The sequence below is a fragment of the Nelumbo nucifera genome, chromosome 4, assembly GCF_055504915.1.
Source record: "Nelumbo nucifera cultivar China Antique chromosome 4, China Antique-T2T, whole genome shotgun sequence".
Taxonomy (NCBI): domain Eukaryota; kingdom Viridiplantae; phylum Streptophyta; class Magnoliopsida; order Proteales; family Nelumbonaceae; genus Nelumbo; species Nelumbo nucifera.
Genome location: NC_142652.1, coordinates 1889645 through 1913605, shown reverse-complemented (window position 1 = coordinate 1913605; position 23961 = coordinate 1889645). Strand labels below are relative to the sequence as shown.

General features: G+C 43.8%; 2 protein-coding genes across 4 annotated transcripts in view; both read left to right on the top strand.

Annotated features, from left to right (window-relative positions):
• The first annotated feature begins 222 nt into the window (after positions 1-222).
• On the top strand, positions 223-22107 carry LOC104591895 (uncharacterized). 3 transcript variants are annotated; one of them, XM_088902484.1, is made up of 6 exons: positions 501-753; positions 1384-1954; positions 10515-10652; positions 13802-14137; positions 19458-19631; positions 21702-22107. In XM_088902484.1, exons 3-6 carry the CDS (start codon positions 10548-10550, stop codon positions 21999-22001), a joined length of 915 nt encoding a protein of 304 aa, XP_088758610.1. In that variant the 5' UTR covers positions 501-753; positions 1384-1954; positions 10515-10547; the 3' UTR covers positions 22002-22107. The 3 variants fall into 3 exon arrangements, with proteins under 3 accessions (XP_010249319.1, XP_088758610.1, XP_088758611.1); XM_088902485.1 differs by lacking the exon at positions 501-753 and adding an exon at positions 1129-1186; XM_010251017.3 differs by lacking the exon at positions 1384-1954 and having other exon boundaries at positions 223-753.
• Positions 22049-23961, top strand: part of LOC104591896 (calcium-dependent mitochondrial ATP-magnesium/phosphate carrier protein 2-like) — a 67060-nt gene continuing 65147 nt past the window's right edge. Inside the window, exon 1 of the transcript XR_016085171.1 lies at positions 22049-22064. The gene's annotated coding sequence lies outside the window, so the exon portion shown is untranslated. The remainder of the gene's footprint in view (positions 22065-23961) is intronic.

Here is a 23961-nt window from a genome sequence, read left to right as displayed (position 1 = left end):
AATATCGGTAAACGTCCATAAAACAAAAGACACGCCAAATCGACTGAAATGGTTTTATGATGAAACTGAACCGGTTGCTTCACAGGTTGGGTCAAGCGATCCTACTGCCCGGTCTCGTCCGGCATTCAAAACCATGATAAGACTGGTTTATTAAACAGAAAGAATTTCACAAGCCGTTAAATCAAATCATACATCACATGATGTGATTCACATCGCATTTGTGGTCATCTCTCGAAATTTAGGCGGGATTCATCCTCCTTAACATAGAAGCAAGGAATCTACAATGGCGAAAAAGAGAAATCAGAACACTTTACACATAAAAAAGTCATTTTTACAAAAGAGAAACAGACCTCATCCAGTCTCTCTCTCAGTCTCAGTTCATTCTTGCTTCAGTTTTTTTCTGACGCATTCGGCTTTTCGTTTGGCTTTTGGGCCCTTTCCTTTTTATTTTGGAACTTTTTTCGGAAGCATATAGAGATGAGCTGTGAGACCGTCGGTTCAAGTCCAACCAGTCTGCATGCAGACTGCAAAATTGCCTCGGATGGGTTTGAACATATTTTTCAGAGAATGATGAACATGGATACTTGTTTTAACTGCAAAAAGCAGGGCCATTGGGCCAGAGACTGCCCTAACATCCCCAGCGGCCAGGATTTCCCGGTTGTGCACTGCTCTTGCGGGGCTGGACCATGCGTCGTTCTTACGTCCCGCACGGAGAAGAACCCTGGGAGAAAATTCTATTCGTGCCCTGTGACTGTGAGTATTAGTATACATTCTTCTTCTTCTTCTTCCTCTTCTTTCGTTCTGTTTTGTCTGCAACAGGATCGATTGCTTTAGTTCCGCGTTTCTCTTGCTCAAATGACTCTCTTTCGGCAATAGTCCTCTCATTTTGTTCCAAAAGTCCTTTTTTTTTCAAGTGTTGATTCGGTTCACCTTCAAAATATCTCCGGGCATTGTTGTGAACCATTTTAATTGCTAGTTTTCATCAAGTGCTACCATGTCAATCGAGAAAAAATGTCTAAAAATATGGTAAAACATGGATTAAGTCATCCATGGAAGTAATGGGCCATGGACACTACACACATGAATGATTTTAATGAACCTTTAGAACTTCAAGGAAGTGTTCTACTTCTACAGTGTTTTGGCAACTGACAGATCTTTCACGCTGAAGATTATGAGAGCTGAAGTGGTAACGTATTGCTTGAAACCTTTTCTTTTTATTCCTTATATTATCTACCTTATTGCCAGTTTCTCTCAAATGATTTTCATTTGGAAAAATATGGCCTATCTTTTATACTTTATAACTAAGGACATGAAAAAAATATAAGCAACTCGTCATACTTCTTCAGTATGCTTCTAAGTTTTGTTTATGATCTTCTGATGAAGGAAGATTTGGCCCGACCTCATAATCACCCAACACGTGGCGAAAGCGAATTGCACAACAGTGCGCCCGAGGCGTGAACTTCGGAGGAACCAGCGTCCGAACTCCCTACAAGGAGCCCGAACTCCCCGCAAGGAGCCCGGGCTCTCCCTTTGGCCCCGAGCCTTACAAACACAAAGGGCAACAACCCGAACTGGCCTGCCCCATGGCAGTTCGGGATACACCTCTATCCGAACTCAAGACCACCTCGCTCGCCACTCCAGCACTTCGCCCCCAGGACGCCGAACTGAACAACCGTACCATGCCTAACATCGAGGAAGTCCGTGCCCAGGGGCGGTGCGCCTGACTGACTTAAGATCTGACGCTTGACAGCCGCACTTCAACGGCCACCTGCCACTGCCATCAATTAAGTTGCAGAGACGGCTCCGACAAAGAGAGCAGTGACGGTTCTGCCCCAGCAGAGGTGATGACACCCGAACTGGCAGGAGCGCAAAGATAATCATAGCCGACTTGACAGAAGCTTAGGAGTGAGTGCGCGAAGTGGTTATAAAAGGCCCCCTACCCCCTAAGAACAAGGTATGTGAACTTTGCGCCATCTGGTTTTATCCTGCCTTTGAGAGAATTCTAACTTGAGCTTCGGAGCATTCATACTGGGTTCCTCCCGGAGCTTCCCCATCTTCTCCGTTTCAGGCTCCCCGTATCTCCGCCCAGAGGCAGAATCATTGACAGCTAGGACCAGCCGGATTGCGCACCATCAATTGGCGCCGTCTGTGGGAAACGCTTCTAAAAGCCTCCCTCTAAACTCTCATAACCTCTTTTCTCCAAAAGCTCCAACACTCATGGCTACATCCAGCAACGCCGGATGTGGCACGGAGACAAACACCACCGGGGAACAACTTCAAGTCCCCGTGGTGTGCGTCGGGCAATTCAGCATCCCCCTTCTGGTGGATGGGATCCCTAGCTTGAACGCGCCACAAACAGTGGTGCCCGTAAACCTTCCTGCCATGAGCATCCCTCTTCCACTCCCTATCGAAACAACTTTTACTGAACCAACTGCTGTCCCCCTGGCGACCTGCCACAACCAGTTTAACGACCTGATGCAGTGCATGCGGGCAATGCAAGCCCAAATGCAACAAATCCAGCAACATCAACTCCAGCAGCACCAAGTACTGCACCACCTCTCTCAACATCACTAGCAGCAGCAATTCCCCCAACTGCCCCTGAACCAGTCACTGCTTCCACCTCGGCACCCCGCTCCGAAGCCAGTTAAGGCTTCCCCTCAGGGTAGACGCCCTTGCCGAGGAGAAGCCTCCCAACCCTAGAACCCCCCCAACAACCAGGCCTCATCCCCGCCGAAGGGAAAGAATCACCCCCGCCTCGCAGCTCGTAGGTGGGTCGGGAACCTCACCCGCGAAGTCAGCACCTCGGCGCTCCAAGGCTGAGTTCCCGCTCACAGAGAACCGATTCAGCGCCCTAGTAGCAGACTACCAACATTCTGGACCCATAGAGCTCAGCAACACAGAGGCCAGCAGCGCCAGTACCAGGCCCACTCAACGAAGGCGCCGGCGAAGTCGCCGAACTGCCACCCGTGTTCTGCCTGAACTCAGAGGTAAGGAAGAGACGAGCTCGGACGAAGTAAAAGCTGCCCTGATTCTCTCAGTTCCTTCCCCCCTCGCATCAGAACTCCTGGTAGTCCCCATGCCCAAAGACTTCAAGCTCCCACCATTGGACAAGTATGACGGGTACTTTGACCCCAATGACCACGTCGATGCTTTCCAATCCCAAATGCACCTCGCTAGGGCCAGTGAATCATGCATGTGCGGCCTTCACCACCACCTTCAGGGAGGTGGCCCGCACATGGTACAGGAACCTAGCCCCAGGGTCAATAAGAAGCTGGACCCAATTCGTGCAGGTCTTCACCGCGCACTTCGTTACCAGCAAGCGGTGCCCCAGAACTGAGGAAAGCATCTTCGGAGTAGTCCAGAGAGAAGGAGAATCCATTCGGGGCTACATCAAGCGGTTCAATGAAGCGTGCCTATAGATACCACGATTAGACCCCGCAGTTCAGCTCGCGGCGGCCAAGAGAGGAGTAGTGCATAAGGAGTTTAAATGGCACATGGTAGCCAGCCAGCCCGCGACCGTGGCCGAATTCCTCAAGCTCGTAGACAAGTTCATGAGAACAGAGGAAGAGATCAACCAAAGGACCGAAGGCGGGGTCGAGAAAAGGAAAAGAGAAGGTTAACCCTCCAACCCAGGCGACAGAAGAAACCCGGCCCGGGAGGCGAAGCCGAGCCAACCGTCCCGAGCACCATTAGTAGTTCGGACGGATTATATGCCGTTAAACACGAGGCAGACCGAGATCTTGATGACGATCAAAGACGCCCCATACGTCAAGTGGCCACCTCGCCTGAAAGGGAATCCAAACGAGAGAAACAAAAACCTGTACTGTAGTTTTCATAGAGATCACGGTCACAGTACCGAACAGTGTAATAATCTCCGCGACGAGATAGAGGGACTCATCCGTCGCGAATACTTGAGAAATTTTGTACAACATAATAACAATAAGGCAAGTCGGTAAGGGGAGCATGGGAAGGACGCCCCTGAATCCAGCAGCAGACCAGCCGAAGTGTTGCCACAGCCTCCGGGAGAAAGGCTAGTTCGGGGAACCAACCATGTGATAGTGGGAGGTTCGGTGGTAGCAGGGTGTACTTTGGCAGCAGCCCGGACGTCAGTTCGCGAGGCAGCCCGAGAAGAACAGAACCCTCCAAAGAGGCCGAAGACAGAAGAACCGATCTTCTTCACTGAAGACGATGCGCGAGGTGTCCACTACCCCCACGATGACGCGCTCGTCATAAAACTCAGGATCAACGACTTCGAAGTCGGGCGCGTACTTGTGGATTCGGGTAGTTCGGCGGACATCCTCTTCAAGTCGGCGTTTGACCAGCTACAGTTGCGGAGAAGCGAGCTGAAGCCCACAAGCACTCCTCTGGTGGACTTCAGCAGAGAAGAAGTCAGGCCCATCGGAAAGATAACTGTACCTGTGGAAGTTGGCACATGGCCCTTGTGCGGTCAGACTCAACCACGATTTTCTGGTGGTCGCAACCCCCTCCCCATACAATGCCATAATAGGGCGGCCAATTACCCATATCTTGCGGGCAGTGGTCTCCACATACTATTTGGCAATGAAGTTCCCTACAGACTTCGGTGTGGGGGTAGCGTGGGGCGACCAGCTTGAGTCCCGCAAGTGTTATGTTGCCGCCCTGAAGGGAAAAACCAAGGCGGTCGGCGACCTTGAACTGGAGCGGCCTACGGAGCAAGGCGAGGAACGAGCTTCGCCCACAGAGGAAACGGTCGCAGTCCCGACTTCGGCTACAGACCCAGCTCGCACACTACAGATCGGTGCTTCCGTCGAGGAACCACTACGAACCGAACTGGTGAGTTTCTTACTTCAAAATTTAGATATTTTTGCCTGGTCTGCGGTTGACATACCCGGTATTGACCCCAGCCTTATAACTCACAAACTTAATACTGACCCTGTAGTCGCCCCGTGAAGTAGCAGCCAGTGTGGCATCTCTCCTGGTTAGGCCAAATGCGAACTGGGATGAGGAGCCTTGGATCCTTCACGTAGATGAACCAGCAGGGTAGCCTCGAACCAGCAGGGTAGCGGGGCTGGAATAGTGCTACGCGGTCCGAGTGGCACGAAATTGGAATACGCACTACGCTTTGAGTTCGCGGCATCCAACAACGAGGCGGAGTACGAGGCACTGATAGCCGGGCTGAACCTAGCGCACAAGGTAAGAGCAAAGCACGTAGTTATCTACAGTGATTCGCAGCTCGTGGTTAACCAGGTTACGGGCGAATACGAAGCGCGCGAACTCACTATGATTGCATACTTGGCAAGAGTAAAGGAGGCTCTGCTCAACTTCCAGTCACACTTCATCAGGCAAATCCTGAGGTCAGAGAACACTGAGGCCGACGCCCTGTCCCGGTTAGCCAGCACGAGTCACAACACCATGATAACCATGTACATAGAGGACTTACCTCGGCCTAGCATTCTCGGTGGGGTAGAGGAGGTCGCTCCCGTCCTTGAAGCAGAGCCGAGCTGGATCGTCCCACTCACGAGCTTCTTGATAGACGAATGGTTGTACCGACAGTCCTATATGCTCCCCTACCTGCGTTGCTTGCGACCTGCCGAAGTCGAGCTCGTACTCCGCGACACTCGTGAAGGTCTGTGCGGCGGACACCTGGGGGGCAGAGCCCTCGCCCAAAAAGCACTTCGACAAGGATACTACTGGCCAACGATGAAGGCAGAAGCCGTCGAGCTCGTCAGAAAATGTGACAAGTGTCAGAAGCATGCCAGTATCCACCATCAGCCTGCTGCCGACCTCAAGTACCTCACCAGTCCATGGCCCTTTGCACATTGGGGCATCGACCTCCTGGGGCCATTTCCGCTAGCAACAGGTGGGAGAAAGTTCCTAGTGGTGGCAGTAGATTACTTCACAAAGTGGATAGAAGCTGAACCTCTGGCAACAGTCGCAGCCCGAAACATACATAACTTCTTTTGGAAGAACATAGTATGCTGCTTCGGGCTACCTCGGGTATTGATCTCCGACAACGGCAAACAGTTTGGGGATATCAAGTTTCAAGAATGGTTCCAAGATATGGGGATTCGTCAGAACTTCACATCGGTCGCACATCCGCAGGCTAACGGTCAGACAGAAGTAATGAACAGAGCCATCCTCCGCAGATTGAAAGCACGACTAGACCGAGCTAAAGGGTTGTGGGCGGACGAGCTACCAAGTGTTCTATGGGCTCACCGAACCACGAAAAAAACCACCATAGGAGAGACCCCCTTTAACCTCACCTATGGCACCGAGACGGTAATCCCGGCGGAAATCGAAATACCTACACTACAAGTAGAAGCATATGACGATCAGACAAACGGAGATGAGTTGCGCACCAACCTCGACCTACTAGATGAAGTAAGAGACCTTGCGCGCATCCGAACAACGACCTACCAACAAAAAGTAGCTCGGTACTACAACGCTAGAGTAAAGAAGCGGAGCTTCCGCGTCGGCGACCTGGTTCTCCATAAGATCATGGTACCTGAACCCGGCGTGGGCAAACTCAGACCAAATTGGGAAGGACCCTACAAAGTAAAGAAAGCACTCGGGGGGGCATACGAGCTCGAAACCTTAGAGGGTAAGCAAGTACCCCGAGCATGGAACATCGTCAACTTAAGGCGATACTACCTATAGACCACCAAGCGAAGTGGATAAAATCGCCACCAAAGCCCAAGGGCTAGGATGCCGAGCTAACGAAGGAACCTCGGCATAGGCAAGCCAAGAAAAAGCCAAAGGCAAAACGGAGACAACGAACTAATAGGGACATCGGCATCTCAGAGTACCAAAACAGGCCGCGCGAGTGTGGTAACCCGGGCAGGAAACAGACCGGACGTATGGTCAGTTCGCCAAATACGTTCAGTTCGGGAGAAAGAACAACCAATACTTAAACCAAAAAGAAAGTCATTCCATTTCAAAATAAGGGAGTACATTTCAAAAAAAAAAAAACAAATTACAAGCCCGGAGCTACTTCCTCATTATCAGAAGGCACTTCAACAACACCCGAAGGTCCCGCCTCGCCCTCGGAATCTGGCTCACCATCTGCAGCATTGGCCATCTCCTGAGTTATGCGCGAAGTGGATATGGCACTGATATCAAGCTCGGGGTATGTATTCCGGATCATCCACCGGCTTAGCTTGAAACCCCTTCGGTACGAATCCACCATCAGGTCGTCAAAGCCCGGCGAGGCGATGTACTCATCAACGACCTTCTTCTTGGCATCTTCAATACCTTGAGAGAAGATCTGCGTCCTCTCCCTAATGTCCTCCTGAAGATATTCGACCTGATGTTGCAAATCCAGCCTCAAGTCCGCCATATGTTTCACTACGACTCCCATGGCCTCGGCATCTCTCTGAGACCTCACCTGCCTGGACTGTGCAACGCGAGCAGCTGCCTCAGCAGCACGAAGTGCCTCTTTGGTAGCTCGCGCCTGCCTCGGGCTCCTTTCCACCTGGGCCGCCAAGGCGTGAGTAGAAGAGTTCACCTACCAAAAGGAAAGAACAAGAGGTTAAAAGGACAGCAAGAAGGATAAAAGCAGAAGAGCTCAATAAAAAGTCTGACTTACCACCAAGGCATGAGTAACAACATGACAGGTCACTTGGTGCAGAGGGAGATCTGTCCACGCCGCGACCTCCTCGGGAAAAATGGCCTCCTTACTCTTCTGAAGAGCGTGGGTCAGCGACAACACACTCCTGAATTCCCCTGGGGCCCCCGAGCCCGAGGGCCCAGCTCGCGTATAAGCAGACCCAGAGTAGGTGGGAGCCCCCGTGTAAGTAGTTTCAGCATACGGGCCCCCTGCCGCTTCTTGCATTGGAGGAGCCATCTCGGGCTCCCTGGGCGGATCCTCCGATGGGTAGTCTGGAACCTCAGGCTCCGCATCCCGGGGCAGCTCGGTGCGAGTTCGCTTGGCGACTCGCTTCCTCCTCTTCATGCCTTGGAACAAGTGCCCACCACGGGTCCCTCCTGAGTCCATCACACCTGCAAAAAAGAGTTCGGCATCAGAAGAAAGTAAGAGAGCAAAATAGAACCTCTAAGTAAGGAACCTACTCGAACTCAGGCCGGCTGCAATGAGCTTGGCCTCTTTCAGATACTGTTGGCACTTTAGCCCAAGCCGCGCCCATTGCCGGAGGCCCTTCGCCGTCTCCTTGTCAAGCGTAACCCCGGAGTCAGGGGCGGCCATCCCCCACCCGGTCTGAAACGGCCACCCCAGCACACTTCGCACCCCGAAGTAGTCCCGCTTCCACGCCGGGACCTTATTAGGAAGCTCACGTAAAAGCTTAAAACCCGGGCGAGGAGACAGGTAGTACGCTCGCCTACGCCCGGGGAGGAGACCCGCTTGCTTCTTAAGCATTAAGATGGAAGAGAAGATCTCCAAGTCTAAAGGAAAGCCCTGTTCGCAAAATAGAGAGATGGTCCCCACCAAATTACGAATGGAGTTCGGGTGAAGCTGGCCGACCGTAACGTCGAAGTGATTCAAGACCTCGACAAGGAAGGGACAGAAAGGCAATCGCAGCCCCGCAGCGAGCTGCTCCCGGAATATCACGATCTCATCAGGACCGTGTTCCCAAGGAAAGCTACCCGAAGGTATGAAATAAGTGTATTCCTTAGGCAAATTATAATAGGTAATAAGGGATTGGAGCCCCTGGGGGTCATGGTCGAGGGGCCAAACTTGTCTAACGACCGACCCCGACGAGAGGTGGACGCCAAACTACCCGAGGTGACTCGACCAACGGGTTCGAACTCTTCCTCGAGCTCTACCTCCGACTCGCTAGAACTATCAGGGGATGCAACTCGGTTCGTGGAACCTGCATCTGACTCACCAGAAGAACCGCCCGATCTGTCCGAACTAGACATTGAGGAAAGAAGGTGGATTCCAGGAAGGTACTCACCCGGATAAGAGCTTGAACGAGACTACGAAAACTTGAACGAGCAAAAAACCTTGAACGCGAACTGAAAGCCCGGACGCGAGCTAAAATCTGGATGCAAGCTCAAGAGGCAGCGCAGAAGTGACAAAGTGACTGGGGTCCCCCACTATTTATAACCACAGTGACCGAGATGCAACGGCGCAGATCAAAGCCGATCTGACGGCCCGCGGTCACGCTGACCGCACGTCCCCTGAGACCGAGACGTGATTGGCGCACGTCTTTCTGAAACTGACATGCGCCGGCGCACGTCTTTTTGAAACTGATAGAACGCCAGCGCACGTCTCCTCACGTTAAAGGCGACAGCGACACGTTTTCAAATTTGAAAAGACGCCTGCTGTCACGTCTCCCAACGGCGCGCTTTTTCAACTTTTTAAAAGTAAAGAGCGCGTTGCCACATCTGTCAACTTTTTCGGCGCGTTTGCCACGCTATCAGGCAACCAAGATTCGAGGTACGGGACAAATCCACTAACCAGCTCGCGAACTCCCCGCGTCAGGGCAAGGTCCTTAGCATGAGGAGTGGGGGGCAATTGATGAAGGAAGATTTGGCCCGACCTCATAATCACCCAACACGTGGCAAAGGCGAACTGCACAACAGCGCGCCCGAGGCATGAACTTCGGAGGAACCAGCGGTCCGAACTCCCTGCAAGGAGCCCGAACTCCCCCGCAAGGAGCCCGAGCTCTCCCTTTGGCCCCGAGCCTTACAAACACAAAGGGCAACAACCCGAACTGGCCTGCCCCATGGCAGTTTGGGATACACCTCTATCCGAACTCAAGACCCCCTCGCTCGCCACTCCAGCACTTCGCCCCCAGGACGTTGAACTGAACAACCGTACCGTGCCCGACACCGAGGAAGTCCGTGCCCAGGGGCGGCGCACTTGACTGACTTAGGATCTGACGCTTGACAGCCGCACTTCAACGGCCACCTGCCACTGCCATCAATTAAGTTGCAGAGACGGCTCCGACAGAGAGCAGTGGCGGTTCTGCCCCAGCAGAGGTGATGACACCCGAACTGGCAGGAGCGCAGAGATAATCATACCCGACCTGACAGAAGCTTAGGAGTGAGTGCGCAAAGTGGTTATAAAAGGCCCCCTACCCCCCAAGAACAAGGTATGTGAACTTTGCGCCATCTGGTTTTATCCTGCCTTTGAGAGAATTCTAACTTGAGCTTCGGAGCATTCATACTGGGTTCCCCCCGGAGCTTCCTCATCTTCTCCGTTTCAGGCTCCCCGTATCTCTGCCCAGAGGCAGAATCGTTGACAGCTAGGATCAGCCGGATTGCGCACCATCATCTTTTGTTAGACCGAAGCAACACTAGTGATATGGGTTCACAGTGACACAGCCATACAGGAATGTCAATTGTCAAGGAATGTCACCTCGCATGTGGAGATACCACATGCCCGGACGAATTGCTCCTCGTTGACAATGGTGGCGATACTGGAATTGCTGTGAATATATATGGCTAGAATTATTTCTCAGATTCTATATTATATTGTTCTAGCAATTCTTTTTTTTGATTGTTCTGAACGTTTTAATTTTGCTTTAGTTATCTGATTCGGTATTTTTATTTCTTTTCTATTTGAATTTGTTTAGGACAAAAAATGCGGCTTTTTCAAGTGGTGTGACATGGTTCGTTCTGATCGAAGGTGTGATGTTCCCCAGTCTTCGTATGGTGCTGAAGTGCACATTCCTACACTAAAAAGTAGGGGGAATGCATGTATTGGGGAAAAGGTTAACTTTTCATCCTTGATATTCTTAGCACTTCCACAATTAGTTTTTGACATTCTGACATATCATTAGTTAAAAATGAGTTTTTATTCTTTGTTTGAACATAATTCTGCTCTGTTATAATTGTTCTCAAAATTTCCTATCAGAATTAAATTGTGCTCAAATGATAATAGAAACAAAATAACTAAATATACTCCAATGTTCTTCTTATCTGGGTGAAAATTTGTACTATAGACTTATAATGTGTGTTCTGTTATTTATTATTGTATTGTTTTTTTCCTACATAGCATGGTATGTACTTTCCCTTTGTTATTGATAAAAAAGGTATGTACTTTCCCAACAATTAGTTTGTGAATGGGTAATAGATTTTGTACACTTCTGGTGGTCTTAATATTTTGATCATGGTCCTTTCAATTTTGTCAGATTCATATTGGACAACAGTGTTTTAAAAGCGCAGGGCGCAAAAAAGGCGCAGGGGTCAATTTGCGCCTGAGGCACAAGGCGAGGCACGCGTCTTTTTGAAGGAAGGCACAAAAATAAAAAATAGAAAAAGTCATAAAATTAAAAAAAAAGCAAAAAAGTGGAAAACATTAAACATAATATTAATAAAAAATATAAACTTATATTTTAAAATAAATGTTTTAAAAAACCTATTATCTAAAATTAAAATACATAAAAATAACATGTATAGCGTATTCAAATGAGAATTTAAAAATAAAACCAAATATATAAAACGTTTTCAAGCATGTAAAACCCATAGTTTTTTTTTTTCCCCTCAATTGCATTAGTTCAAGTAGCTAATGTGATGTAAAACATATTACATTCCTAATTCTATGAGCCGCCTTTGTGCCACGCCCTCGAGGCAAGCCCAAACAAGTCCATATTAGGGTCTTAAATTCTTAGTTCTCACACAAAAAATAACGATTTTATAATAATTGCTTTTTAAGAAGATGAACAAGGCACAAAAAAAGCGTCAGATTTTCAAAAGGCACATGCTTGGGCTGAGGTGCAAGGCGCATCAGGCGTGCACCTTTTGAAAGGGCTGTGTCTAGGATCTGGGTGAGGCACATACCCTAAAATGTGCCTCGCCTGTGCACCTCAAGGGTTGAATGGTCCAACTATCTCGTTTGATTGTTTGACTCATTCAAATAAGAAATGCAAATGCAAAACAAAAAGAAGAGAAAATAGTTCAAGATTATTTTTTAAAGCTAATTTATATCTAAGTAGCTTGAATCAATAGATATTATAGGTTATAACAGGTTTTAACATGAATATTTGATTTGGGTTTAATCAAATCACATTTCTAAGAACCAGGCAGCTTAAAAACCATTTTGGCTGCTGTTCTTTGTTCTAATGGTTCAACCAATCAGTCTATTCTGAGTCTGATGATCTTTGGGGGCTTTCTTGTTATGGCAGGGAATATTTGGTTGCCAGTTACTGGTTCTAATAGTCCAATTGTCTCTGATCCAGTCCGAGTCAGATAAAATGGAAGATACTTCTAGAGTGCTTTTACATTTTGTTTTTTTAAAGCTAATTGTCTTATTTGGTACTAATATTGTGATTTTTTTTATGGTAAACATTTGTTGAAATGTGCTGCTTCTATATTTTTGTTGACAAGACAGATATATAATCTCTGCAGAGGTAAGACTGTAAATTATGAAAATAGTGAACTCCTTCCATTGGAATCCTATATTTTTTTGAAAGATGAGAAATTTTATTAAATTTAAGGGAAAAACGATACAAAATCCAGAAGGGAGGGGGATCCTCAACACCCAAAAGGTAAGAAGAACAAACAGCAGCCAAAACAAGGCTACTGAACATAAATGATTACAATATAGCAAAATAATCTCAAATGATGTTACCCTAGTGATCTTGAAACTGACTACCACAAAGCACCCAACTTGGGAAGCCCATTTAACCAGCAAACTCTTGATGCAGCCACACACCTTCTCCACTTCTTCCATCTGATTCTCAAAGGTCCTGTTGTTTCTCTCTCCAAATCCCTTAACAGACATCAAGAGGAACCATTTATCATAAAATTTTACCTCACTTTCAAAAGGCCTTCACTTTCCATGAAGAGATTAGGCTCTATTGATGTCAGCAGGGAGGGCCCCTCGACAACCAAACAAAGAAAACATATGGATCCATATCTTATAAGAGAAATTGCAATGCAAGAGCAAATGCTGAATGAATTCGTGCTTCACCACAGATATAAACATCTATTTATAATAGTCATTCCTTTGGATCTGAGGATATCAGTTGTCAAGATTCTGCCCTTAATTGCCATCCAAAGGAAAAATATCACATTAGAGGGGACTTTTTGCCTCCAAATCCAGCACTAGTGAACCTTTATACCTTCTGAAGTGGCAAGCTTTTTGATCAGTGATTTGACAGAAAATGCACCTGACCTTTCTTGAGACTACCGCATTCTATCAGGTTGTAGTGGCTGAATTATAACCTGGTTAATATCTCTCACTAGAGCCATGAGAGCCTCCAGATCCCACTCATTAACAGGCCTTTTCAGGTGAGGATCCCAGAAAAACTAACCTCCAACAATCTCATAGCACTCACTTCGGCATATTTATCTTCTGCCATTGCAAAGATACTAGGAACTCTATTAATATCCATGTGGTACTTGGTCTCAGTATAAATGTTTCTTATCAAGATGGATAATTTAGGCATGTTCAGTTATCTGTACTGTAGTCCATAGATATCCTCAATTTTACACTTGGTGCAACAGTATTGTTAGCAAACAAATGTGTCCACATACCTATTATGGATGGTTCAAACCTTGTTTATTTTATTTTTTATCCATCCTTTGTTTTTAATTACCCTACGTCACAGGATTTATTAATTATATATGGAATATAACACAGAAGACAAGAAGATACATTATAGTAGTAGGTGATCTCGTATCCAAGACTATGATTTGGATAGCTGTTTTTACCTATTTTTGGCTTGCTGCGACTTTCCCTTAACTTTTTCCTTCTGCTATGATTACTTGGTATCTGCAGTCTCTTTACAAGATATTAATTATTCATTATATTGCGTCATTTCTAGTTCATCTATGCTCCATTCCTATTCTTTAACTTTTGCAATAAAGTAATATAAGCATTCACAACAACATATATTTTTATTGTTAATCCTTGCAGGTAAACTCTGGGTCCGGTTATGGACGAAGAATTCCCGAGTCAGAGCCTAGCCCTAAGAAGGAAGAATTGCCTGATTCCAGAGACCAAGTTAGGGATTATCAATCTATTTCTCAGAGGGATAGATGTTTTCACTGCCTAAAGCAAGGGCATTGGGCTCATGAGTGCCCTAACAGAACCACAAAGAAAATAGAGCTTTCTGGAGGCAGGCCTACCATAGTTGATACTGCAGTGTACCTCAACAAACAATGCCCTTGTGGGGTTGGAGCTTGCCTCATTTTGACATCAAATACAGAGAAGAATCCTGGGAGGAAGTTTTATAGATGCCCCGGTAAAGCTGTGAGTAAATTTTCTTGGCTATCTGTTGTTTATTAAGTTTCATCTAATGAAGGTACCATTTATCCTTTGAGAACGTGGACAAATAACCAACACTTTTGGTAAGGTCTATTGGGTTCTATTCAAGGAAGATTTGTTTTGCATAACTTAAGTCAGATAGAAATGAAGAGAAGAGCTATAGTGCATAGAAAGGATCATGCGTTTGAGCTGAAGAGTGTTTCTTTTCTTGCCCAAGAAACCCTACCCGCCCTTCCTGGTTCCTTTCATTGGTTGCAGTGTGAATATTTTGTAATCAAAGTAGTTGAATTGCCTCCAATGGTATTATCAAATCACAAATTGTGTAATTATCCTACAAAGAATTAACATCTTGAAGTAATGGTAAGCTGATGTATTATGTGATTTGGGTAATTGGTTGTAAGAGGCATACTGCTTGTTGGCATTTTAATTAACTAGTTTGTTTTCCTGGTATGTAACTAATAAGTTGTTTCCCATGGAATTGCTATTTTAGGAAGTTTTGATGTCCAATTTATCTGTTTTTATTTTTTTTTGACAAAATAAAAGTTATGGATGCCTTAAATTCTCACATACCACACTTTTGATTAGATTATTTGATTTTATGGTCTTTCTTGACAATAAATCCGATTGAAATATGAGGAAGTAGAGAAGAGAGAAAGGAGAAGGAAGAAAGGAAGAAGAAAAAGTTTGGAGCAATAGAACAGTGTTGGTGGCGCCAACTTTTAATATATTATATAGGGTGGCAAAAACAAGAAGGGAAAAGACCCTTGTGCCCCTGCTGTAAGTGAGTACAATAACAAAAAGAACAGAAATAAAAAAACACTTTAACTAGCCAAACAGACCCTAACACAAATAACTAAATTATTTCAACACTCCCCCTCAAGTTGGAGCCTAGATGTCAATCTTGCCCAACTTGTCACACAAATCATTGTGCCACACATGATTAAGACCTTTGGTGAAGATATCTGCAAGTTGTTCTTTTGAGCTGACATATGGAGTACACACTTCTCCATTTACAAGTTTCTCTCTAATAAAATGCTTGTCCACTTCAATGTGTTTTGTCTTATCATGCAGGACTGAATTAGCAGCACTATTGGTGGTAGATTTATTGTCACAGTAGAGTGACATAGGATTGCTCACTGCAAAACCCAGTTCACCTAACAGATTTTTTATCCACATGATTTCCGCAACCCCATGAGACATCGCTCTATATTCTGCTTGAGCACTAGATCTAGCCACCACACTTTGTTTTTCACTTCTCCATGTGACCAGGTTTCCCGGAGCTGGTTTGTTGTTCCAGAAACATGGTCAATTAAAGGTGGAAGTATATATTGATGCCGATTGGGTAGGAACAGTCGATGACCGAAAGTCTACCAATGGGTAGGAACCACCTTTGTAGCTTCAAAGTGAGTTGTACTAGGATTGTGCATGAACTGACTAAGGACACCCACTGCATAAGCAATATCAGGCCTGGTATAGACAAATACAAGAGTCTCCCTACGAGTCTCTGGAACTTCTTCACATCTTTTAAAAACTTTCCCTGACTGTCTCCCAGTTGATGATTAGATTCAATTGGTTTTACCCCCAACTTGCCTGTATCTTCTAGTAGATCTAGTACATATTTCCGTTGAGAAATAAAGATGCCCTTGTGAGAGTGGGCAACTTCAATTCCAAGGGGCCTAGATCTTTTACCTCAAATTGAGTGGCTAAGAATTTTTTTGGTCTCCGTATTTCAGCCTTCCAATCTCCTGTGATCACTATGTCATCCACATACACAATAAGAGCTGGAATTTTCCCTTCATCTCTTTTCACAAATAGAGTGTGATCTGACTAGCATTGTTTGAATCCCATCTGTTGAACTGCTAAATGGAACTTATTAAACCAAGCCCGAGATGATTGTTTCAACCCATATTAAGATTTTTTTAACCTGCACACCTTTTGTTCACTGCCTTTGGCACAGAAACCTGGAGGTTGGGTCATGTACACTTCCTCTTCCAAGTCACCATTCAAGAAAGAAGGATCCTGATAGAGTTCATCTTGGCTACTGGAACAAAAGTCTTTGCATAGTCCACTCCATATACCTATGTAAAACCTCTTTCTACCAGTCTAGCCTTGTACCTTTCAACAGTTCCATCAGCCATGTGTTTCACTGTGAACACCCACTTGCAACCCACTGGTTCCTTCCCTTCAGGAAGGTCCACCAACTCCCAAGTGCCATTTTTGTGTAATGCATCAATTTCCTCTTGCATTGCATCTGTCCATTCAGGTTTAAATAAAGCTTCTGCCACATTCTTAGGAACGGGAACACTGTACACAGAAGAGAGGAATGCACGGAATGAAGGTGAAACGTGATCATAGGACACAAAATTAGAGATAGGATGATTAGTCGTACAAGATCTAACACCCTTTCTCTTAGCGATAGGAATATCAAGATCATTGATGTTAGGTGAATCAACATTGAGAGGAACAAGCATATCAATAGGAGCAAGTGAACCTGGTTGATGAGACGGATCTGCCTCTAGTGAATCCGATGATGTTGGTTGCATAGTGTCAGGTTCCATGGCTCTTGAACTTTGCTGGCTTTTATGGCGACGATGAAAAACCCGTAATGGAGGAGGGTCGGGTAAAGGAAGTAGTTGAGTTTGAGTCGCCTATTTCTCCTTAACCCTACTCTCCCCCTGAGGAGAACTGAGAAGAAAGGTTGATTCTCAAAGAAGGATACATCAATGGAGACATAGTACTTGCGAGAAGTAGGATCATAACAGCGATACCCCTTTTGAGATAAAGGGTAACCAAGGAAAACACAAGGAATAGCCCGAGGATCAAGTTTACCTCGAGTAGGGGACAAGTTATGGACAAAGCAACGACACCCAAAAACACGCATCAGAATGGTGGACAACGGAGCTGTAGGAAACATAAGCTGATGTGGGGTCTTATACTCTAGTAACCGAGATGGCATACGGTTGATGATGTATGTAGCATACAAAACTGCATCCATCCAAAAACGTTTTGGCACATTCATATGAATTAATAAGCCACGAGCTACTTCGAGAAGGTGACGGTTCTTTCGTTCATCAACACCATTTTGTTGGGGTGTCCTTGGCACAAGAACTTCGCTGAAGTGACCCACTCGAAGCAAAAAACTCCGTGAGATCACTATGGAAGTAATCCTTCGCATTGTCCGACTGGAAGATATGGATTTCAGTTTGGAATTGAGTGAACACCATGCGTTGAAAGTCTTTTACAATTTTTGGCACTTCATCTCTAGATTGCATAGGGTAAACCCAAGTGTATCTAGAGTAATCATCAATCAAGGTAATGGAGTACTTATATCCAGCCTCAATGGGTAGAGTAATGGGGCCCCAAACATCAGAATAAACAATATGAAATGGAAATTCAGATCTTTTATTTCTCAAAGGTAAAAAACTTCTACAATGTTTACTCAATTGACATGTCTGGCACTGTAACTGACTCACTGACAATGACTCAAACAACTTTGGGAACATAACTTTTAATGACTCAAAAGAAAGATGACCAAGACGACTATGCCATAATTAGGCTTGACTCTCACTTGACAAACTCATGGACTCTGTAGCCACAAGACCAGCTTTATTCTCCAACACATAGAGACCATCCACCATGCTTCCTCTACCAATCGTCTTCCTCGAGGCCAAGCCCTGAAACACACATGGAGACGGAAAAAAAGTGACTGAACAGTTCAAGGAGTGAGTTATACTATTAATGGACAACAAATTTATAGGTAATTTCGGAACATGCAGTACATTAGAAAGGGTAAGGCCGAGTGAGAGAGGTATGGTACCTTGGCTAGCTATGGTAGAGAAAGAACCATCAGCTAGTCTCACCTTATCTCTCCCAGAGACAATGTTATATGTCTGAAATAAATTTGACTTACCGGTCATGTGGTTTGAGGCTCCGGAGTCAATAACCCAAGGAGAATCAGTGGTATGAGATGACACATGGAAGGCTGTGGCAGCGTTACCTGATGTAGACGCGAAAGAGGTAGAGGGAGTAGGACCCGAATCCATCTGGCGGAGAGTCCTACCGTACAATTCCAAATGGTCATGAAAGGAGTTGATAATTTCTTCCTTAGGGTCAGAACTGGGATGCCTCTCTTGAGTTACCAATGGACTAGTCTCTGTCGATGCCATATTAGCTGAGTTATACTTTTTCTGATTCTGCTGGCTTGGTTTCTTGCCCTGATCAGGTGTTCAGACCATCAAAGGGAATAACAACCATGGGGAAACTCATATCCATTCCCCCACTCACTCCATTCTGGCTCCCTAAAATCTCTGAAGTAGCAGAATTTTCAGACGACATGGTAAGCACAAGATTTTTTTATCTAAACTCTTAACTTAGGATTCGTCCTTATATCGACAAAAGCTCCACACACAATTCAGTTCTGGACTTAATCTGAGCACAAAAACAAACAACACCAACTTCCAAAGAAGAACTATGACGAGACTGATTTTCACCGCAACATTAATCAATAACGTGTAAGTTCCACCACAACATAAATCAATTAGAGAGATCCTAACACACATGAAATCAGATTAACAAGCAGAGGAACCAGGTCATCTACGACCTACAATCACCTTTTCATAGGTATAGGATCACACGATCCAACAAATAAAAGATATAACCCTCAAAAAAGTTTGCCGACATTTACAGGATCACACGATCCAACAAATAAAATATATAACCCTCACAAAAGTCGGCCGACATTCAGTGGTTTGGATTCATTTGTTCTCCACTTGGTACTCGACCAAGGAAAGAAATAAAAAAAGAAAGAAAACTTTAGGGTTATACCAGTTGCAGATCTGATTTGATCGGCTCAGATTCAGTCCTCTGTTCCGCCCAGATTCAGCAACTTGAAGAGAAAATACTTGGTCGCCCAGATTCAACAGCCTTGCTCTGATACCATTTTGACAATAAATCCGATTGAAATATGAGGAAGTAGAGAAGAGAAGGAAAGAAGAGAGAAAGGAGGAAGAAAGGAAGAAGAAAAAGTTTGGAGCAATAGAACAGTGTTGGCGGCGCCAGCTTTTATTATATTATATAGGGCGGCAGAAATAAGAAGGGAAAAGACCCTTGTGCCCCTGCTGTAATTGAGTACAATAACAGAAATAAAAAAACGCTTTAACTAGCCAAACAGACCATAACACAAATAACTAAATTATTTCAACAGTCTTTTAATTGGGTATGTCTTGCCTTCCATTTTAGTTTGATTTTATGGGTTGTATTTAGAGGAACAGCTTAGTTGGTTCTTTTATTCTTTGTATTTTTATAGGGCAGAAAATGCAACTTCTTCCAGTGGTGTGACCTGGAGACAGCTGATGAAAGACATGATGCTCTTCAGTCTGTGTATCCCTTGTGTTCTTGTGGTGCTGGAGTTTGCAGTCTCTTAACAGTGAAAAATGGAAGAAATGCAGGGCGAAAGTGTTTTGTCTGCCCAGTGAAAAGGGTATGCATTGTATGAATTTTTTAATACTTTGGACTAACAGTTATCCTCTCCCGTGACAAGGAGAAGAGCATTCTTTGGGCATACCTGTTACCACATATATGATTAAGACTACCCTACCTGATTCAGTGGATCTTTGCCTAGAATATTATATTATTTCAGTGTTAACACACAAAGGTGGTTAAAAAATTGCTCATTTATTATATTTCTTTTGTCTCAATGATGAGATTATTGTGCATGGTGAACTATCAACCTGCAGATTTACCAATTATTTTTTCTTTAATTATATATTCTTGTTTGATGACTTATGGACATAAACCCTTCTTAGATAGGTCAAGATTTTATCCTTAATTGGATGTGTTAGTCTTAGTGGGAAGTTTTGCTGGAATTAGTTTAGGATGTTGGGACCATCAAGCATTTACTGTCTTGTGGGGTACCTAGTCTATGGGGTAATCCCTAGATATTAGGTGTTTTGGAATGTGCTGTTTGAAGGGTTTTCTAAAAGGTTGGTACCCTGGAAGAAGAATTGCATTTCCTTGGGAGGGTGAATTGGTACCTTTGGTGTTTGAGGGGAATGACTATTGCTTATTGGGTATTTTGTTTGGGCTGGTTACAGCTTACAGGTAGGTGTTTGTGGAGGTAATTTTGTAAATTTGTCAATTGTTGTGGCAGTTTGTCTAGTTGTTTTTGTATAATGTTTCATGAGTGGGGGCTGGGGCTAGCCGGGTGTGGGGGCTGTTTCAGGTAATTTTGTAAATTTGTCAATTGTTGTGGGAGTTTTTCTTTTTTCTTTTTAATATTTTTTGGTTTTCTGTTTTCTTTGTGAGTTGCGAACTTACCGTCCTCATTTTCATCTTGTATTGCTTCAATTTTAATTTTTTTTGTAAATTTTGAGTTTTCTTTCAAAACACATATACACATGCAAGCATAGTGATGCTGGAGCACAGTGGTTAAATATGAATCTTTTGAACTTTTATGTATTATTTTTATTTCTATATAACAGGGAAATTTTGGTCATTTTACATGTTATTGGAGGAATGCCCAAGGTTGGCGAGTGATTTGCATGCCCTGGTATGGTTTTTGGCACTGATGTGTTTCATGGCCGTTCTGTTTCACCAACTTGTCACATCAGAAAAAATGGAAAAACCATTTAATTGAATCACTATAGTGATCAAAATAACGTTTCTTGAATCACCATAGTGATCTTGGATCACCAATGCGGTGTAGCACATTCAAATTTGAAAAAGTTAACTGCTTTTCTGAGATATACCCTTGTCATAATGAAAACCATAATCACCATCTAAGCCTTGTCCTAACTATATAGGGTTGGCTATTCCATAAAGAAAGTATTTTAAAATAAAACCAATGTACTTTAAACACCCAATCAGCATGCATCTCCACCAAATGGGTTTTTATGTGTTTTTCAAAAACAAAGAAAAAAAACAATGCATAGTGGGTGGTGGTGGTGGTCCTGATTCCTGATGAAACGTAATGCTTGTGAAATTCAAAACTCGGTCTTCTTTTATGAGCATCTATTGCAGCCATCAACTGCCTACAAATTCTTCACAAGAATACATTCAACACCCCCAAATGGTTGAAAGTTGAAACTGATTCAAGTATATAATTTTTTTCACCTTTCATCCTGCATTTTTTTTCTTAAAACCCTATGTTCCAGAGCTTTTGGGTTTTTTAGTAAAGTAGATTTGTCATCCTTCTATTCAATATTCTCTTTCAAGCTTGGTCAGCTCTGCAAGTTGAATGTGTCTCTATGTTCAATACCTTCCTAGGTTCATCCTTTAGTCATAGTTTGTTTTATGTTAATTTGGCATTAGGGCAGGTGATTCTACATTATTTGGTGTCAATGTTTCTAGTCTTACACCACGGAAACTTACCATACATCTATATTTCAGGGAATGCTGAGTTATCATGTCATGTGAACAATAGCCTTCTATATATAAATATGTTTGATGAGCAAGATAGCCTTCTACATGTTATTTGTTTATTTTTCTTTTACTTCTATGTCATATTTGTTGGTTTCTAACAGAAGGGAATTATGACTCAATTGTTTTCCAGGGACAAGGAGCTTGTAATTTCTTCCAGTGGCAAGATGCTCCAGCAAAAGCAACAAGTACCAGTCATTTAGATGAGAACAAACCCTGCAGTTCTCCTAATTCAGCATCTTATTGCCAGAACGAGGCAGGTGGTGCAATGAAGGATAATCATTATAATAATTTAGAGGAAAATTTGACCCCTGGGTTGGCAGAGGAAGAATCCTCATTGTTCAGAGAATTCCATTCCAAGATTGAGACAGATGGATCAGGAATTGGGATTGATGATTGTTATCCTCCAATTGAAAGATTGGATTTAGAATAAATCGAGAATGCTAATGTTATTACTAAGCCATGCATTGAAGGCACTCAAATTGGTATTCAAATTGTAAGATCATACTCTAGTTAGTTAAGTCTGAAAGTTTCCCCAATCTCTTTGACTGTCCTGCTATAGATTACTCAGGAGTATTTTCTTATTGTGGTTTACTTTAATAGTGCTGATTTATTAACATTTTCGATCATCATCATCATCCATGCCTCATCCCAACTATATGGGATCTACTACATAAATCGTGTTTTGCCAATCCATTCTATTCAAAACCATATCCACTGTTAAATTGTTAGTGCTTAAATAATTTCTTACTACTTCTAACCATGCTCTTTTTGGTCTACCCCTAGCTCATCTAGCTAGCCCCTTCCACTTGTAACAAATCACTTCCATAGTTGTCAAGGCGCCTAGGCGATGGAATCTGAAAGCATAAAATCTAAAGATCCCTATTCCTCCTAAGCTACTTTATTAGTTTTTTATACATACCAACCTGCCTGTATACTACGTATTAGCAATAAAACCATTCAAATAAGTAACGAACTATAAATTTCATATAAAAACATAAACATGCCATCATAAATACATCATTTAAATATATTAATTTCAATGTTTAATAACCTGCATCGGGCCATTAAAAAAAGGAAAAGAGAAAATAAGGGGGCTTTGATTCATTCCCAAAAATTAAACAATAAGAAAACAAAAATACATGAATAAGAGGACAACTTGGGCTGTGTTTAAGGGGGCAAAGACCTTGTTTCAGGCCAATAAAAATGCCTGCCTAGGCGTCGCCTTGACAACTATGATCACTTCTTCTAACTGGAGCTATTGGTGGTCTTCTATGCAAGTGACCAAACTATCTTAGCCTACTCTTCCTCATTTATTAACATTTTCGATAGATGAGAGAAAACTTTATTGAGATTTCCTGTTTCCCAGATCATGGATGGAACTAAAAACCTTGCAAAGAATTGTATGAGACCATAGTCATAGTGAATCCCCATTTCTCCTCTTCTAGCTTGTGATTCTGCAAAGGAGTATATTGTAATAGAAATTTACTCTCCCCTGTAAAGGTAGATGGTCTTTGTGGACCTATCAATAATACATCCATCTGCTGCTAAAATTTGAACTTCTCCTGTTGAACAACTCCAAACCAAGAGCTTGAGAGACAGAGAGTGAAGGACCTTGTTTGGAAACCATGGATTAGGCTTTATACTATTATCAATTATTCCAAGGATTAAATAAAGCAACTTTGCCTTCTCAATCCTTGGAACTTGGAGGCACTTCCAATACTTGAAGGCCTTCAATTATGCAACCAAGCATCTGTAGAACTTACTTTAACATGGTCTACTTTGAGTACTTGAATTCTTTCACCACTACTGAGTTGAATGCAAGTGTCTTCTACCTGATGCAAAATTTTCATTATTGAATCAATGAATAAACTCTCTGAGAAATGAAAAATTATTTGCTTATGGTTGCTTTATTCCTATTTTAGTCCAGAGCCCAACATGCAATTAAAGTCAGAAGAATAAAATTCAGCAATCTAGAATGAGGTGGTGGGTGGGGAGATCTGGTATGAAATGCTATGAAGTATTTTAAGAGGTGTCACAATGTCTTCGGTGTTTGTTACATCTCTGGTATCATGCTTTCTTTGAACTGGTTGAAGAGGCTTGTGGTGCCTGGTATCAAAATACCATTGTGGATTTGATGGCAACAATAAATGGATAAAATCTATAGAAAAGAGCAAGAACATGATCCCAATGTTTACATGATTTTGTAGAATAACTACATCTATAGGCTACATTATCACTAGGGCTGATAGGGAAGATGTGATAAGGGGATGGAGAGTAGGCACAAACAGAATTCCAGTAACTCACCTTCAGTTTGCAGATGACTTGATGATCTTTTGTGAGGAAGGCTTCGGTGAGAAGGTGGAAAACCTAAGAATTGATTAGAGATTTTG

Coding starts and splice junctions, on each gene's coding strand:
- LOC104591895 (XM_010251017.3), top strand. CDS start 478: ATGAGCTGTGAGACCGTCGGTTCAAGTCCAACCAGTCTGCATGCAGAC. Junction 754..10,514: donor TCTATTCGTGCCCTGTGACT/GTGAGTATTAGT, acceptor GAATTTGTTTAG/GACAAAAAATGCGGCTTTTT. Junction 10,653..13,801: donor ATGCATGTATTGGGGAAAAG/GTTAACTTTTCA, acceptor TAATCCTTGCAG/GTAAACTCTGGGTCCGGTTA.